General features: G+C 33.4%; 1 protein-coding gene across 2 annotated transcripts in view; it reads right to left on the bottom strand.

Annotated features, from left to right (window-relative positions):
* Positions 1-19052, bottom strand: part of Sk2 (Sphingosine kinase 2) — a 72868-nt gene that overhangs the window by 14960 nt on the left and 38856 nt on the right. For both annotated transcript variants that reach the window (XM_025299362.1, XM_025299361.1), the window contains exon 2: positions 14620-14971. In XM_025299362.1, the coding sequence (XP_025155147.1) occupies positions 14620-14971 (352 nt within the window). The remainder of the gene's footprint in view (positions 1-14619; positions 14972-19052) is intronic.

Below are 19052 nucleotides of genomic sequence, written 5' to 3'. Positions count from 1 at the left end.
ACGGAACCTCCTGCGAAACCTCATATACAGGATGTCTCAAAAAGCACGATTATTCTTTGGGGGTGTGAAAAAGAATGAAATTCTGAAGTTCCTCTTCCATTTTTTCTTCCAACCGTTAATAAGAAAGTTATTAACGAGGAAAGTCAACCAATCACACGCGCACGACTGTCGCGCAGTGCCGTATACTAGCGCGGGACGCCGCCCTATGCTAGTGCTGAAATTTGTCTTTATTTGATGATATCAAATACTTTATTTATCATCCACTTAATGAACTAATTGATTAATCATCATTTTTAATCAACGAAAGCATAAAAAATCGATTGAAAACAAGTTTAAAAATGGAAATTTAAATGTTATTTAAATTAAAAGGTATTTAATTTAAAATAAATAAAAAGGATCAATAATTTTTCAGCGGCCTGCATACCGTTGCACCGGCTCACCATACACAAGGTGCATGTCCGCGTACTCTACCACCGTATAAATCATCTCGAACTCAATCGTTTCAAAGATAATAAACGAATGAGTTCGCTAATATTAAAAAGTCGGGAAATATTTCACTTCTTTCTTTGTCTTCATAGTTCGTTATTTATGTTTTGAATCTCATTGCATCTAGAATTGAGGAACCGCTACTAAAGAGTATCTCGTGCAAGAAATAACAATTCTATCAGCCGTTTCTCAATCCGCGAGACATCGAAGATGAAAACGTAAACATGGAAAAAGCAAAACAAAAGGTAAAATGAGAATTTATTGTGATTAATACGTTGTAAAAGGGTACACGGAACATACATTATGTAGTTTCTGCGAACATTTTGAACCGACGCTCTAAAAAACCGGTCTTTTTCAAGACTATTGAAAAACCACTGGTTCTTTTCATTTAAAATAACATTTAATCAAATTTATATTTTTAAACTTGTTTTCAATCGTTTTTTATGTTTTTGTTGATTAAAAATAACGACTAATCAATTAGCCCATTAAATGGATGATAAATGAAGTATTTGATATCATCAGATGAAGACAAATTTCGATGCCAGCGTAGGGCGAAGTCCCGCGTCAGTGTACTGCGCGACAGTCGTACGCATCACGCCATTGGTCGACTTTTCTCGTTAACAATTTTGTTATTAATGGTCGAAGGAAAAAATGGAAAAGGAACTTTAGACTCAAAATTTCACTCTCTTTCGCATTCCCAAAGGATAATCGTTTTGAGATACCCTGTATATATATATAAGGAATTTAACATTTTTTTCTAATAAAAATTCATGTATTATCATTTCATAATTCATTTATTAATATATGTATGTAGAATGCGGTAACAAAATAAAAGCGTTTGACATATTTTCAATGTAACATCATTTCAATGTAGCAATGTAGGATTATATAAAAAAAAAGAAGGATGGAAAAAGATATGGTTAAGGCTCCACAAAAACCTTCAATATTGCATTTAGGCACGAATATGCTAAGCAACTATATGCGTGACGTAGATTGACGTATGCGCAATAGGTTCCGTGGGAATAAATGCCCCCAACACTGCCTCCGACCGTTTAACTCTTTATGTAGTACATTTTTTCTTTCTGTTTTTTTTATGAAATCTTGCATTTCTATATTTTTAAGTTGAGACTGATTACAAATTTGAAGTCAGATTTCAAAAATTCAAAATAGTAGATCCAATATGGTTGCCATACAGAGTAAATTAGTGTAAATTTGAATGTAATAACGTAAATTAGAATAAATATAAATCAGATGAAAAATATAAAGGTTTTTCAAATCGCTAATTACGAATTTCATGTTAGATTCACAAAATTCATTCAAATAATTTGTTTATAAAAAAATCTAGTAGAACAAAATTCTGGAAACAATATCTATTATATTTTAACATTTATAGAATTCAGTAAAATTTTCAACATCTAATCTTAAATACTTTCCAAGAAATTAAATTTGTTTTCAATCGCTTTTTTCGACTTTATTTGTTCATAAATAATTAACAATGATCGGATATAAAAGTCATGAGAAACATGCAAAGTAAGTATTAATATATAAAAAAATATGAGATCATATTTATTTTCATTATTTTATTAAACTGTAAACAGCACATCATAGAAATGATAGAGAAAAAAATAGTAAGTACTTATGACTGCCACATAAAGAGTTAATACGCGCGTGTTATAAATAATAATTTTAGATGAAATTGTGTTTATTTTGGCAGTACATGTACAATAGCTCATTAACTATGTTTGTGATATAACTAAACAAGTTTTTTTCCTTATTAGTTGAGTTTATTAGGTTTAGTGTAAGATACTTTTCGGACTCAATTAGATAAACTTTATGAAAATATGTTAATTATATATAAATTTTATCAATAGGAAGATAAAATGCATTTAATCAATTTTGCTATCACATAACATTTTTTTTGGAAATGAATTAAATTATATTTTCATGTCAATTTAAAGTTAAGTGTCTCACAAAGAGCGTTTGTGTTTTGTTTCCTAATTTACATATAGTTCTATATATCAAATTCATTCATACATATATGTATACACACACACGCACACACATACACAACACGCATGTGGGCTCTTTAATTTATGATAAAAAAGATTTAAACGCTAATGATCAGAGATCCCTGAGAAACTTCCTAAATGTTGTAAAGATCGTCTGTCATTTATTAAAACGTTTATTATTAACAAAAATTAAAAAATAAAAGAAAGAAAACCGTTTAGAAAATTACTAACTTTCAAGATGTGTTTCTTCCGGATGGATACCGCGTCTTAATTCAGCTTTGTGCCGACGTTTCGCAAACACTGCAGCTTGCATCATCAGGATTAGAAGCTCCGATATTGAGTCTTCCTGGTTTGTGGTTGTCCTTATATACTCTTCCATTCTTCTAAGTGGGGATTGAGGGAAATGAGGAACGGGATAAGAGAAATGTTTCGACCAATCATATTAATGATTGAATGCCGAATTACGACGCGGTATCCATCCGGAAGAAACACATCCTGATTGTATCAATAGCCGCGAAAGTCTAAGAACTAATTACTAACTTTATATGTTAACGATATTTTAGTAAGCAAAATGATTCAAGAACATAATCTTAATAATATATATCAGTCAAATCTTATAATATATATCAATCTTAATAATATATATCAGTCAAAAGGACAATCATTCGACTCGACTAGATATTTCTAAATATTTACCATATGATATGATATATTATACAAGATATCTCGTTCATGTATATCATAAAAATATCGCATAAAATCTTTTAGTATAACTTTCTTTTCATATTAACCGAGGTATTGCGAGGTGGATTTTGAATAATTTCTCTGACCAAGCATTACGGTCTACGCGCCACGTTCTCGGTTATTCGCTCAAGCACAGGACCGCAAATTTGCCTACTTACGTCACTACCAGAAGCCAACTTCCAGCCCTCATCTGATAGAAAAATCACATTATTCATTGAAACAAAATTAATTAACGTATATGTGCTACAGAATTATGTAGTACATTAATAAACTCTGACATAGAGAATAAATTTTGTGTTTACATTATTTTATTTGTTGGAACAGAATAATGAAAACATATTTGAACATGTGAATAATAGCGTCTGAATAACAAAATTATTCAAATTCTGGTTTGTAATATTTATCGGTTAATATCAAAAAGATACAAAACTTTTCCACTCAGTTCTTTCATGTAAAATATATGATCTTTTTTATAACATGAGCAGGACACTTTGTACGTGTTATATTAAATTGATAAAATGCCAAATTAGCTAATTAATCAGCATCGTAGTGAATACGATGATATAAAAGTCAGATATCATAGATATGTAAAACAGCGTAAAAATCTTAACATAAAATTATACTATTTAAAAATTTCCCATTTACAAAAAGACTTCATGACTTAAAATTTAATACGTAAATACATCTAAATAAACTTATCGCATAAAACAACTACAGGATGCACGATTTATCTGAAGACATTGAAATATCTCGAGAACTATGCATTGGATAAAAAAAAGTGGTTAATGAAAGTTGTTAGTCTCGAAGGGGGACATCCAATGATACCAAACTCGACCTCCCACCCCACCCCCTGGGGGTGGGGGTTGGGGGCAACTTTGAAATCTTAAATGGAAACCCCCATTTTTTATTGCAGATACGGATTCTACGCCACAAAATACGTAAATTTTGTCCGAAACTTCTTTTTTGATTCGTGATAGATGGCGCTGTAATCGCAAAAAATTATATTTTCCGCAATTCTCCAGAAATGATCATTGGATTGAGAAATAAAAAATACCTGTTCAATATTTTTAAAGAACATAATAAAAGTTATTCCCCCCCCCCATTCTCTCGGGGTAGGGTAGGTGATAACGTTCAAATCTCAAATGGGGACCCACATTTTTCATTGCAGAATTAGATTGTACGTGAAATTTTTATTGAAACAATTTTTTTCATTCGTGATAGATAGCGTTGAATTTTTCCGAGAAACTACTTTTAGCATTACACAGGAACAACGACGTGGACGTAGTAGTTTTATGTTCCCTTCGGGTGCTTTTTTAATGTGAGTCCCCTTGCCTCTCACAGATCGGGGTACTTTTTTAATGTGAGTCCCTTTGCCTCTCACTGTTCAATTAATTAGAGTAAGTGTTCGAAATTTTTACCTTCAACTTCAATACACTTATTGATCCTTTTTTCAAATGACTGTACACAGGATAGAAGCATATCTGCGGGAGTTTCAGCGCAAGCGTTTCTTATGCGTTCTACCATGTTTTCACGAGTTGTTGGCACTTGTTGATAAACCTTATCTTTTAGGTAACCCCACAGAAAGAAATCCGGCGATGTCAAATCAGGCGACCTAGCAGGCCAATTAATCGGGCTACCTCTGCCAATCCACCAACCATTGTAATCACGGTCTAAAATTAAAAAAGCACCTGAAGGGAACATAAAATTACTATGTCCTCGTCGTTGTTCCTGTGTAACGCTAAAAGTAGTTTCTCGGAAAAATTCAACACTATCTATCACGAATGAAAAAAATTGTTTCAATAAAAATTTCACGTACAATCTAATTCTGCAATGAAAAATATGGGTCCTCATTTGAGATTTGAACGTTACCACCCACCCTACCCCGAGAGGATGGGGAGGGGAATAACTTTTATTATGTTCTTTAAAAATATTGAACAGGTATTTTTTATTTCTCAATCCAATGATCATTTCTGGAGAATTGCGGAAAATATAATTTTTTGCGATTACAGCGCCATCTATCACGAATAAAAAAAAAGTTTCGGACAAAATTTACGTATTTTGTGGCGTAGAATCCGTATCTGCAATAAAAAATGGAGATTTCTATTTGAGATTTCAAAGTTGCCCCCAACCCCCACTCCCAGGGGGTGGAGTGGGAGGTCGAGTTTGGTATCATTGAATGTCCCCCTTCGAGACTAACAACTTTCATTAACCACTTTTTTTTATCCAATGCATAGTTCTCGAGATATTTCAATGTCTTCAGATAAATCGTGCACCCTGTATATCATTTTGTTTACAGATGGCGCCACTTCCGAGATATTCACTAATCATTGCTTTTTTTAAATGGAAATCCTAATTTTTTATTATATCATCTTTTTCTAACAATTAATTTGAACAACTTTCGTCTGAAACATTTTTTTTACTTACTATTTTTGAAATATTTAAGGAAAACTTGGTAACTTTTTTAATATTTAACTTACGATATCTGTTTGTCGGAAAACAATGGTACTAAACTTTTTTATTCTACTTGGTCTCAAGAATACATTTTGAAATTTCAAAATCATCGAATTAACAAAAGTCTGAGCATTATTGTAACAATATATTCTTGAGACCAGAGTAAAAAAGTCTAATGCCACTTTTTTCCGACAAATAGTTAGCGAGATATTATAAGTTAAATATCGAAAAAAGTACCAAGTTACATATCTAAAAAAATATTAGGCAAATAAAAAAAATGATCCAGACAAAAGTTGTTAAAATTAATTGGTAGGAGAAGGGAATATAATAAAAAATTGGGCTTTCCATTTTAAAAAATTAAGTTGACCTTCATCTGACTTTAAATACACGTTTTAAGATCAAATCAAGGGCACTGTGCATCTCCCTTTGATATATGATCTCGTTTTTCTAAAAATTAATCATGACCATATTGTATTATTATATGTGGATGGATTCGGCATCAAGTGCTCTTTAATTTTTGTCTTCATAAAATTTTGTAAATTTGCAAAAGTAAAAGGATAGGGCAGAGGGAGGTTGAAAATTAATACCTTTAAAAAATCTGAATATACCGTTGCAAACAATAAAAAATACTGTAAAACTTTTGTAGGAAACATTGTTTCATATACCTCGTATTTTAGAAGATATTCGCAAAAAATGAAAATGTTGGTTCCTTTGAAGGATTATTTCACCCTCTACCAGGTGTGTCGGTAATTCCTTTCCGGTTTTTTCGCTAAAGAAAACATGTTATTTACAATGGATAGTTAAAATATATTTATTCAAAGTATTGGCCATTTGATTCTATACATTTTGCCCATCTCTCAGGCAATTTATAGATGCCATTCCAAAAGAACTGTTTCTCCTTTGAGCTAAACCATTCATCGAGCCATTTTTTAACTTCTTCGAAATCGGCGAAGTACTGCTCTGCAAGCGCGTGCCCCATCGATGCGAAAAGGTGGTAGTCGGATGGAGCGAGGTCTGGAGAGTACGGCGGGTGCGATAAAACTTCCCATCCAAGTGATTTCAACACTTCTTTGACTGGTTTTGCTATATGAGACGGCACGTTGTCATGCTGCAAAATCACCTTATCATGTCTTTGAACGTATTGTGGACGTTTTTCGATCAATGCATAGTTCAAATTGATCATTTGTTGTTGGTGGCGATCAGTATTAACTGTTTCTCCAGGTTTCAACAGTTCATAATATACGACACCAACCTGGTCCCACTAGACACAGAGCATGGTCTTGCGACCAAAGCGATTTGGCCTTGCAGTCGATGGGCCGCATTCACCAGGTGATAACGATGATTTTTTTCGCTTGGTATTTTCAAAATAAATCCATTTTTCGTCACTCGTTACTATTCGATGCAGAAATGACTTCCTTTCATACCTTTAAAGCAGCATTTCATTGACGATTTTTCGATTTTCCAATTGCCTGTCATTCAATTCATGTGGCACCCATCTTCCCATCTTTTGGATCTTTCCCATCGCTTGTAATCGTTCACAAATTGCTACTCGGCTCACATTCAACTTTTTTGCCAATTGTTTTTGAGTTTGTGTTGGGTCTTCATCCAATAACTCCTGCAATTCCGCATCTTCAAACGTTTTCGGCCTACCAGGACGTTTTTTGTCTTGAACGTTGAAATCACCACATTTGAATTGTCGAAATCACGTTTCACATGTTCTTATGGTTGGAGCATGCTCACCGTAAGTCTCTACCAGCAAACGATGACTTTTAGCGGCTTTCTTCTTTTGATTAAACAAGAAAAGTAATGCGTGCCACAAATGCACGTTTTCAGACACAAAATTCGACATTTTCAAAAAATTATTAATCTATAACGCTGTTATTTTGGCGGAACGTAACTTGTGTAGTTTTGAGGTTAATGTCAGTAGAATAAAATGACATATGTATCAAATCATAACATTGCATACTTATGGCTAGTGACATCTGTTACAAAAACCGGAAAGTAATTACCGACATACCTGGTAAACCTTGAGATACACCGATAAAAAAAAATACGTATTTAATATTTTTTGTTGCTCTACAACATATCAAAAGCCCATTAAAATCGATGAGACTGTTCCGACGATTTCCTTATTAGTATATTTCATATTTTTCGAGATTTTTGACTAGCTCGTTTAAAATGGGACATCCTGTATATTCCATTGTCATACAAACATATTCATTCTGATAGATTGAAATATTTATTTGTATGGATTATAGAATTCATCCTAAGTGTGAATTAAAGAGCCTCGGCAAGCCCCATGCAAAAAATGTCCGTTTTCGGTACCTCGATTTTTGAAACTTTTTTTATGTCAAATGGTTACTTATGATGACCAAAAAATCCCTGCAGAATTTCAAGATGAGCATATGCCCCGTTTAAGAAATATAGGGGGTCAAAGTTGACTATGTCCAATTAAAAAATATAGCAGCTTCACATTTATACTCCAATAATGATGTCCAAAAAATTCAGCCGAAATGGTTCTTTTAAGATTTTTGGCTGCTGATTACGAATCTGAAGTCAGATTTTAAAAATTCAAAATGGCGGATCCAATATGGCGGACGAATTTTTCTTAAATTCATCAGATTCACTTGAAACTCGTTACTCGGGGGTTTTTGGGGTTCACCAAATACGAAAGAGATAAAAAACTTGTCATCTTTACTTCTTTTTTGCTTATCACAGCTAACGCATTTAACGAAAGGCATTTTTACTAGAAAATCGAACTTTTTGCAGTAGCGCATATAAAAACTTTTTAAATAACAAGAAAGTATAGATTTAAGTCATTAGCATGAAAAAACAAAGAGTACAAAAAATATCTTACCATTTATCATTAATAATATTTTACAAACAACAATATTTCTAGATTTTCGAAACTGAAACTTTTATTTTATTACATTCGCAAGCGTACAATATAAATAAGATGTAGGATGGAATGGAATGTTAATGAAATGATGATCTGCTGATCGTCTTTTGTTTTCAGGGTTTCGTAACTCTAGGCCGAACTCTTTAAAACGAGACTCTGTCCGCTCGACGCTCACCGCTCCTAGGTAGAATGTAGGTCCAATGTGAGGAAAAATAGGTCCATTGTAGGACAAAATAGATTCTATGTAGGGTCAAAGTAGGTTTAATGTAGTGACAAAGAAGATATAGTGTTGGTTAAAAGTTAGTTAACCGTTAGATTCGTAATCAGCGACCCCAAAAACCCCCGAGTAACGAGTTTCAAGTGAATCTGATGAATTTAAGAAAAATTCGTCCGCCATATTGGATCCGTCATTTTGAATTTTTTAAATCTGACTTCAGATTCGTAATCAGCAGCCAAAAATCTTAAAAGAACCATTTCGGCTGAACTTTTTGGACATTATTATTGGAGTATAAATGTGAAGCTGCTATATTTTTTAATTGGACATGGTCAACTTTGACCCCCTATATTTCTTAAACGGGGCATATACTCATCTTGAAATTTTGCAGAGATTTTTTGGTCATCATAAGTAACCATTTGACATAAAAAAAGTTTCAAAAATCAAAGTACCGAAAATGGGCATTTTTTGCCAATGTTCTTTATTCACTCTTGTGATTTTGAATAATAGCATTTTTTTAATTTCATAATTCTTGATGTGATTCAATTATTACATTATGAAAAAGACTTCATCGTATTATTAATTTGAAATTTGAAACGGAAGACGGATATTTTTCGAAATTATAAATTGTAAAAGTACAAAGAATATATTCTTTTATATTTTTAATAGTATCGTCTAATTCAGTAGCATAATATTGATTCATCATTTCAAACTAAACAACAAAGAATCTTTCGTTTATAACAGCTTTCGATCTTATTTGTAACTCTAAATGATCCGAAGTAAGGTCACATTCTCATTCAAATGCAAGAAGAAATACATATATATATATACTAGGTGCGCAAATAAGTTTCCGGGTTTTTTTGATCAATGAAAAATGGAAAATTTCAAGAGAAATACAAAAAATGGTTTATTCAAAGTATCGTTCCGCGCTAGCTACACATTTTTGCCATCTCTTTGGCAATACATGAATACCGCGATGATAAAACGACGCGCCTTTGGACCGAAACCATTCATCCAACCAATTTTGCACTTCTTCGAAATTGGCCAGGTGTTGCCCAGCCAAGCCATGCGCCATCGACTGGAACAAGTGATAATCGGAAGGGGCCAGGTCTGGCGAATACGGCGGGTGCGGTACTAGATCCCATTTCAGCGTTTTCAGCGATGGTATCCTGGACGATGGACGATGGAAGTGCAATGGCACGGAGCATTGTCGTGCTGCAATATCACTCGTTCGTGTCTCGTGTCCCATTCTGGCCGTTTTTCGAGCAATGCATGGTTCAAATTAATCAGTTGTTGTCGGTAGCGATGCCCACTGACAGTTTCGCCCGGCTTCTTTTCAGCAGCTCATAGTACACGATTCCTTTCTGGTCCCACCAAACGCAGAGCATTGTCTTCTTTTCGAAGCGATTTGGTCGTGCCGTCGATATTGACGCTTCGCCAGTAGGTGAAAGCCACGATTTTTTACGTTTGGGATTCTCGAAATATATCCACTTCTCATCGCCAGTAACAATTCGATACAGGAAACTCTTTCTTTCATGCCGCAAAAGCAAAATTTCGGAAGTGGCTCTTCGATTTTCCATCTGTCTCTCAGTCAACTCATGCGGCACCCATTTTCCTTCCTTTTGAATTTTTCCCATGGCATGTAAACGTTTGGAAATACCTCGGCGAGTCATGTTTAATGCCTTCGCAAGTTGATCTTGTGTTTGCGTATCATCTTCATCCAATAACGTTTGCAGATCGGCGTCCTCAATTGTTTTTGGTCTTCTGGAGCGCTCCTTGTCCTCAGTGTCGAAACCGCCACTTCTGAAGCGTTTAAACCAATCTTCACAGGTAGTTTTCGATGGTGCATGTTCGCCGTAGACCTCCTCAAACAAACGATGTGCTTCAGCTGTACTTTTTTTCAAGTTAAAGCAGAAAAGCAAAGCTTCCCGCAAATGCTGTTTATTTGGTAGAAAACTCGACATCTTCGTTGTTAGAAAAAATATTTTTGCGTTGTGATATGTGTTGGTATTACGACTGGTTATTGTTAACAGATGTCCAAGCTATAAAAAAACACAACTTCAGACATATATTTCGAATACACGTGTTGTTAGCGCTATCCATGTGTGAAGCCCGGAAACTTAGTTGCGCACCTAGTATATAGATATATACAGGGTGTCCGGAATGTGATCATTAATATTTTGTGTACTGGTAGATTGGGTGTAGCCGAGAAGAAAATTCATGTACCATAATGTCAAATTGGCAATAGTTATCGAGTTATTAATTGAAACATGTGAGCCAATGAGCGCGTAGAGAGTGCTGGGCGGCCACCTCTTGTCGCTTGCGCTCGCTCGTTCCTCGTTGCACGCGCACGCCTCTTGTCGCTTACGGTTGCCTCTCGCTGCGTGAGGTAAGCCATTTTCTTATACACAACTCGACGCTCGTCCTGTCGCTTTCTCGTGCGCTCATTCGTTTATACATTTTAATTAATTACGGAATAAATATTTAAAAAATTGTAAAATGGCACAGGACTTTTTTAATTGTTTTTTAACAAGTTCTACCAGTACACAAAATATTAATGATCACATTCCGGACACCCTGTATATATATATATATATATATATATATATAATCAATTTGTAAATATAGACAATTAATATAGACAACTACTAATAATAAAAACACAAAATTGACGAAAGACAGAAAACGAATATCACCTATCTTCTGGAAATGCCACAGTTGCTCAACGTGAATATCATTAGTACAGAAGGCAAAGTTTAGGAAATAAAATTGGCTTGCAATTCCGAGAAAAATTAACATAAACGACTTATATCACTTATGTTAATTTTTCTGAATTCCATAGTAACCGATCTTACGTCTACGATCGTTGAAATTTCTAGCTAACAATAAAATACGACTGAAACCGCATCAAAATACATTTAATAATGAATACATTTATCTTAACCTTTTATGATGATATGTAACCTTGAGACAAAAATAACGCAATTTTTATATTATTACATTCATTTACGACTCTACGGAAAACGAATTGTAAACATATTTACATACTTATATGACCACGTCGATTGTGAAAATATAAAAGAAAATAATGTGTACGAAAAGTAGACAAAAAGGATATAGAAGGTTTACAGAAAGTATAATGTATAAAAAGAATTCTATAAAATATCAAAGAATTTAAAATGCAAGTTCTATAAATTCTATAATATTTCTATAAAACTCTAGTAAATTCTATAAAAAATTTTATAGTAATTTTAAGAATTATACAAAACGTATCGACATTTTTAGTTTATTATCTTTCCGTTTCACATGTACTATTTATATCTTAAGATTTGAAGTCTATTATATTAAAAAATTAGCTGTCTTTCCAAAAACGTTTATGTTCCGATTTAAATCAAACTTTGTAAATAGATTCTTTTCGTATAAAAAAGAAATGAAACAGATTTTCTGCAGGTCAAAAATTTTTAACAATTTTTTAAACAATTCTTTTTTATATTTTCTGTATTAACGTGTGACGTATTTTGTACAGCTATTTAATCTTAAAGGCCGCTCAACTTCGCATAGTTTAGAGATATCTGTCTTTTAATACTTCATCGTGAATAAAAATTTAGTAATAAAAAAACACTAAAAATATATCTTTGTTTTCCGAACCCTCCGATTCTCAATTTCTTTTCGACTATACTACCTACTAACGACTGTACTAACTTTATTTTTAACCCAGCAATAACGTTTATCTTGACTAATTATGCACGATTACTAAACAACGCTTGATAAACGTAATTAAGATTATGTTCAATTTAACCAATCTAACCTAACCAACAACTCTCTGCGTAAAGGTCTTTACTAATTTTTATATTATTTCTATTTCTAGTATATAGTAAACCTATTTCTTTAGGAATTCCGAACAATTTTGCTCGAAAAAGTTGATTAACTATCTTAAGTAAAAGTAATATTTTCTCTGACATCTATTACTTTTACCAACTAAAACTAGTAAAACTAGTAATTATTTATAACCACCGGTAAATGTGATAGATTGAAAGAAATTTATCATATATTATCAAATGTGTTGGTAATTATGCATAATTACCAATTTATTACGTTTATTATGATATGTACACTTCTTGATAATATCCATCAATACCAATATTATAAATTAAATCAAATTAAATTAGTTCTTCACGGGGTGGAAGGCAAAGCACATGTACTGTTTCTATATACCATCAAAATATACTTTTCAATACTGAAGTTAACTGGCAATTAAGTTTTTACGATTTATTTATTAATAACTTTTTAATAAACAATAAACGGCGACTAAAATGTTTTGCATGTTACATAAACTAATGACCTTGATAACGTACTGAAGGTTGAATTAGTTCTGGTCCTTAGCAATAGATGGCTTTAGTATTAATGATTAGTACGAATGTTGAAATCTGGCAATACTGAAAGATTTGACATTTCTCTATGTGACAGTTTGCACGCTATTGTTTACTGATAGTTTCATTGTTTATACGCGTCTAAAATGGATCTTACAAAATTGCATTTTTGACATTCATTACTTTTCATTAATTTCATTACTGTTTTTATTCGATTTGAAAAAATCGGCAAATGAAACTCATGAAATGCTTATTACAACTTACGGTGATCAAGCTCCATCGTACTCCAACTGTAAATTTTTATTTCAACGATTCAAAAGTGGTCACTTTAATTTGAATGACAAAGAACGTACTGGTCAACCAAAAAATTCGAAAACCTTGAATCGCAAGCATTATTGAATGAACACCATTCAAACGGAAAAATAATTGGCTGAACAACTCAACATCGATAAATCAACAATTTCTAAACATCTACACACCATGGGAAAAATTCAAAAGGAAAGCAAATGGGTTCCACATGAATTATGTAAAAGTGCCATTGCAAATCGGTTGAATATCGCCATGTCTCTGCTTGCCAGACAGAAAAAAAGGGTTTTTTTGTGGCGAATTGTAACTGGAGATGAAAACTGAATTTAGTTTAATAATCTAAAGCGTAAAATATCATAGGTTGATCCAAGACAACCATCAATATCAACATCAAAACGGAACATTCACGGTCAGAAAGCAATGCTCTGTATTTGGTGGGATATGGAAGGTGTGGTGTACTATGGGCTTCTAAAATCGAATGAAACAGTTACGGGGGAGTGATACCAGCAACAATTGAACAAATTGAATGATGAATTAATGCAAAAAAGGTCAGCGATAGCCAGCAATAGACGTAATGTAATTCTTTTGCACGATAATGTTCGTCCATGTTGTTTCAATCGTTAAACAAACATTGTTAGAGATCGAATGGGAAATCTTTTCGCACCCAGCGTACTCTCCAAACCTAACACCATCTGATTACCATCTATTCCGATCGATGCAATACGTTTTGGCAGATATACATTTCAATAATTACGAGGATGTGCAAAAATGGGTGTCTAATTGGATTGCTTCGAAAAATAGATCGTTCTATCGTCGCGAAATTACTATATTACCAGAAAGATGGGTCACGGCGGTCACAAAAGTCACAACTAACGACGGAAAATATTTTGATTAATGTAAATTTAACCATTTCTTTAAAATAAAGATAAAAAATTGACAAAAAACCAGAATTAATTCAGCCTTCTAATATATTAAAGTCAAAGAAAAAAATACCAAATTCCTGTGAAAAAATCGTATTCGTTGTACCAGCTGCATCAGCTTCATAGATGTGGTCGGATGAATATAAATATATGTGTAAACAAAGAAGTTACATGAAAGAAAAGTTGTAATATTTTTTTTCCTCCTGCGAGGAAGACTTACTGTTTAGCGTGAGCAATGGATTTCGCCAAGCCATTGCCGGAGCCGCACGGTATTACACCAAGCGGCAATTCGCGTAGAGCCTTCTCCCAGTCAGACCTTTGGAAGAGTCCGTTTACTACCTCGAAGACTATCCCGTCGCCGCCAACCATCAGTAAGCCGCTCCACTGATAGATATCTCTCGTGCGTATGAACTCGCGAGCGTAATTAGCGTGTTTAGTAATGTGAATCTCATACGGTCTCTCGGCCTCGGACAGAATCGGATGTATTCTCCTCTGGAAGGTCTCCCTTCCCCTGCCGGAGCCCGATTTTGGATTCAACAGCACCAACAGCTTTCGATTCTCGCCCGGACACGCTGAAACATGATTGACGGTTGGTTCATGATCTATTTCCACTAAATCAAAAAAACAGAAAACACGAAGTGATAATTAGCAATATTTTTATAAACACGATATCAGAACTATAACAATATCAGAAATAAAACAACATTATTTGGCTTAAGTGCCTCATACAAAACGTAATCTGCATTTATGTTGAGTTAAATTAGGCTAAAGCTAATTGAACCGACAATATTGTACAATATAAAATTATACAATATAAAAAATAAAATAATATAAAAAAAATCATAAAATATAAAAAAAAAGCTGGAAAGTTTAGAAGATGGCAAGAGTGATTAGTAATAAACGCTCTTTTTCGTTTTGATGCCGCATTTCTTTTATATGAACATTTCTTTATTTTTTTTTATTTTTATGATTTTTTTCTTAATGGGCATTTCCTATTGTTAAATAAATAGATACATTTCTACATAAAACATTGACACAAATTCATATAAAGAAAAAGGTTTGCAATGCATTTCACATTTATGTATTTATTGCAAAAAAGAAACAGTGGGAAAAGATTTGCAATTCCTCCAAATTTTATCAAGGTTGAAAAAGTATTGCAATTAAAAAAAAAAAGAAGTCTAATTTGAGAGCAGCCGGAGAAAATTTTTTAGCATCTCGAAGATTCGTATTAATGTCCCCCCACTACAAGCAATTAAATTTGTACGACATACCTTTTTATTAGTTAGAAAATTAAATTTTTTTCTGCAGCTAATATACTATCTAGCATCATAAAAGTAACTCTTATTAATAAAATGATTAAGCATATAGACAAATATGAGCAAATTAATCAATATTTAATTATCTGAAAATATGTACATAGTACCTGATTCAGTAAATATGTAAAAAGAATGGTGCTTTTTTATATTAATATATATCGTAAATATAATAGTTGGAATAGTTGGAAGTGTGTAATTCATAGAAAAAGCCAAATGAGGGAGTAATCGTTGAGATTGGTTAAGATTGATTGAAAGTAGTAATTGTTGAGATATAATAAAAGAAATTTAATCTTATTAATTAACATCTCATTAAATTATTGCTGCAATATTTCGCCTTATTATAATTTAAAAACAAAGATGAATCAAGAAGTAATATACCCAATTCATGTAATTTTTATTCGTAATGACACGCTTATACGTCTTAAAAATATATATTTGCGCAGTATTTTTCAATTAGTCATCCTTTCTGTTGAAATTCGCCTAATCTTATTTAAGCGATGAATAAAAATCCCGTCAATAAATGTGAGAATCTGCTCACGGAACCACTTTCGCATTTAAACACAATTTCAATAAAGGTGCGCATGCACTGAGCGAACGAACAGCGAACGAACATCGAAATATGTACTTATTTTTTGATATATCTCTTCATGAGTGAATCAAATCAACATTCGGTTCGTATTTGCTGTGCATATTTGCCGAACTTCCTATTCACTTTTCGCAATTTATTGTTCGTTCTCCGTTCGTTCGCCAGTACATACGTGTCTTAATGTGATGATATCAAACATGAAGTAAAACAGTGGCTTTACATATACAGGGTCCTCAAAAAGTCCGAAAACGCTAAAATATTTCGAAAAATATGAAAGATACGAAAAAATGACCTCTTTGAAGCTGGCAGGACCAAATTGGCAGAATCGAAATACACCTATCAAATTTTTTAGTACTTATTTTGTGCTAATTTGTGCTATTAATAAAAATTTTGTACCCCGTGCCATTTTGAAAAAAAGCGTGGCGCTGCTACCTTCATATGAAGTCAGCAGGACTACAGCAAAAAATAATTAAATAATAAAAACACTTACATAAATAGGAAGAGCATAATTTGTGCTAATTTGTTCCATAAAAGAAAATTTGGTATTTTGAAAAAAGTGGCACTTTACTCTTGAGCGTGAGCCGCCACTTGTAATGAGCAGAATCGAGTCGCGACATTTGTAATAGATACCACTTATTTCATGCTATTAAAATATGTAATTGCAGATTTTGTATCCGCGGCATTTCTTCAGAAACCATCACAGACCCAGCTTACGCTCAAAAATAAAGTGCTACGTGTAATAAGCAGAATCGAGTCGCGACTTTTGCAATAAATATCTCTTATTTTGTGCTACTAAAATATGTAATTGCAGATTTTGTACCCGCGGCATTTCTTCAGGAACCATCACAGACCCAGCTCAAGAGTAAAATGCCACTTGTAGTGAGCAGAATCGAGTCACGACTTTCGCAATGGGTATCGCTTATTTTGTGCTACTAAAATATGTAATTGCAGATTTTATACCCGCGGCATTTCTTCATAAATCATCACAGACCCAATTTACGCTCAAGAGTAAAATGCCACTTTTTTTCAAAATATCAAATTTTCTTTTATGGAACAAATTAGCACAAATTATGCTCTTTCTATTTATGTAAGTATTTTTATTTTTTAATTATTTTTTGCCTGTGGACCTGCTGACTTCATATGAAGGTAGCAGCGCCACGATTTTTTTCAAAATGGCACGAGGTACAAAATTTTTATTCATAGCACAAATTAGCACAAAATAAATACTAAAAAACTTGATAGGTGCGTTTCGATTCTGTCCATTTTGTCCTGCCAGCTTCAAAGAGGTGAAAAAATCTTTGATACAAATGTTGTAGAGCTTAAAAAGATCTATTTAGTAGTCATATCAATTTGACCATAAGTGGCGTTGCTAAGGCCATATAAAGGTTAACTTTGTTTTTCTAAATGGAGCCCCCTATTTTTTATTGGAAATTCTTGTAGCTTATCTCGAGAGCTTTCCAAAACACTATAATGAAGTCATTTTTTATTAAGTTCTTTCCGAGTTATGACGCTTGAAATTTACAGTACCGCCGGCATTAGCATTACCCAAAGTATACCGCGCGGAGGTGCGATCAGAGATGCTTCTCGGTCCACATATACTAAAAACGAGTTGCGCTCGCTCGTATCTCGCTCTTTGTCTCTTTTGTTTCTTTTTCCGATTATAATGTCACATTTTTTTCTGAAAAATGTTGACCAAATAAGAAAGAATATTGCTACTTATTTATCGAGGATTTGGTGATCGTATTAGATCATATCAAGAAGTAGCTGATCTATTCAATGTTACACATCCTGATCTCGATCCTATTTCTAAATCCACCGTTTGCAGAACAGTGACTCGTTTTTTTGAAACGTGAATAGTAAGGACCAATCTCGCAGCGGAAGGCCAAAATCCGCAACTAATGATGATAAGACTTTGGATGTTCTTCAATCATTTTAGGAAAATCCTCATTTGTCCGTATCAAAACAGCACAAGTCCATGATATCAGTGAAGGCAGCGTTTCTAACATTTTAAACAAGCATAAATATTATTCGTATAAAATTGTTATCGCTCAAGAATTTATGGAAGATGATTTCGATAGAAGAATTCAGTTTTGTGAAGAACTGATGCATGGTGTGATGATAATGCTAACTTTCTGAATTTTGTTATTTTTTCTGATGAAGCCACATTTCAAATAAATTGTGCTGTTAATCGCCACAGTTGTAGATATTAGAGTGACAAAAATCCACATTGGATGAGTGATCGTCGCACACAATATCTACAAAAATTTAATGTTTAGACAGGGATTTGTAGTCGCGGTATTATAGGCCCATTTTTCAAAGATAGTGATTTAAATGCTGAAAAATATGAAAATTTATTGCGAGATCATATCATTCCTGAAATTGAAAATTTATTTGACGCAAACATGCAAAACGTTTGGTTCCAGCAAGATGGAGCAGGACCTCATTTTGCAGTACGAGTTCGAGAATTTTTAAACCGTTCTTTTCCTAATAGATGGATAGGTAGGAGAGGTGCCATTGAGTGGCCTAGATCACCTGATCCATCTCCTCTTCATTTCTTTTTTTGCGGACACATCAAAAGTAAGGTTAATGTGACGGAACCATATAATTTGGAAGACTTGAAGAATCGAATAATGCAGGAAGCATCTCTGATCACTTTAGAACAAGCCATGTGATCAATAGTTTCTATGAACGTTTAGCTCATTGCCAAACAGTAGAAGGAAGACATTTTGAACATTTAATTAATTGAAAAAA

This window comes from Harpegnathos saltator, unplaced genomic scaffold (assembly GCF_003227715.2).
Source record: "Harpegnathos saltator strain DR-91 unplaced genomic scaffold, Hsal_v8.6 scaffold27, whole genome shotgun sequence".
Classification (NCBI taxonomy): domain Eukaryota; kingdom Metazoa; phylum Arthropoda; class Insecta; order Hymenoptera; family Formicidae; genus Harpegnathos; species Harpegnathos saltator.
The sequence above is the reverse complement of the archived record's forward strand: the minus strand, read 5'-3'. Positions and strand labels throughout refer to the sequence as shown.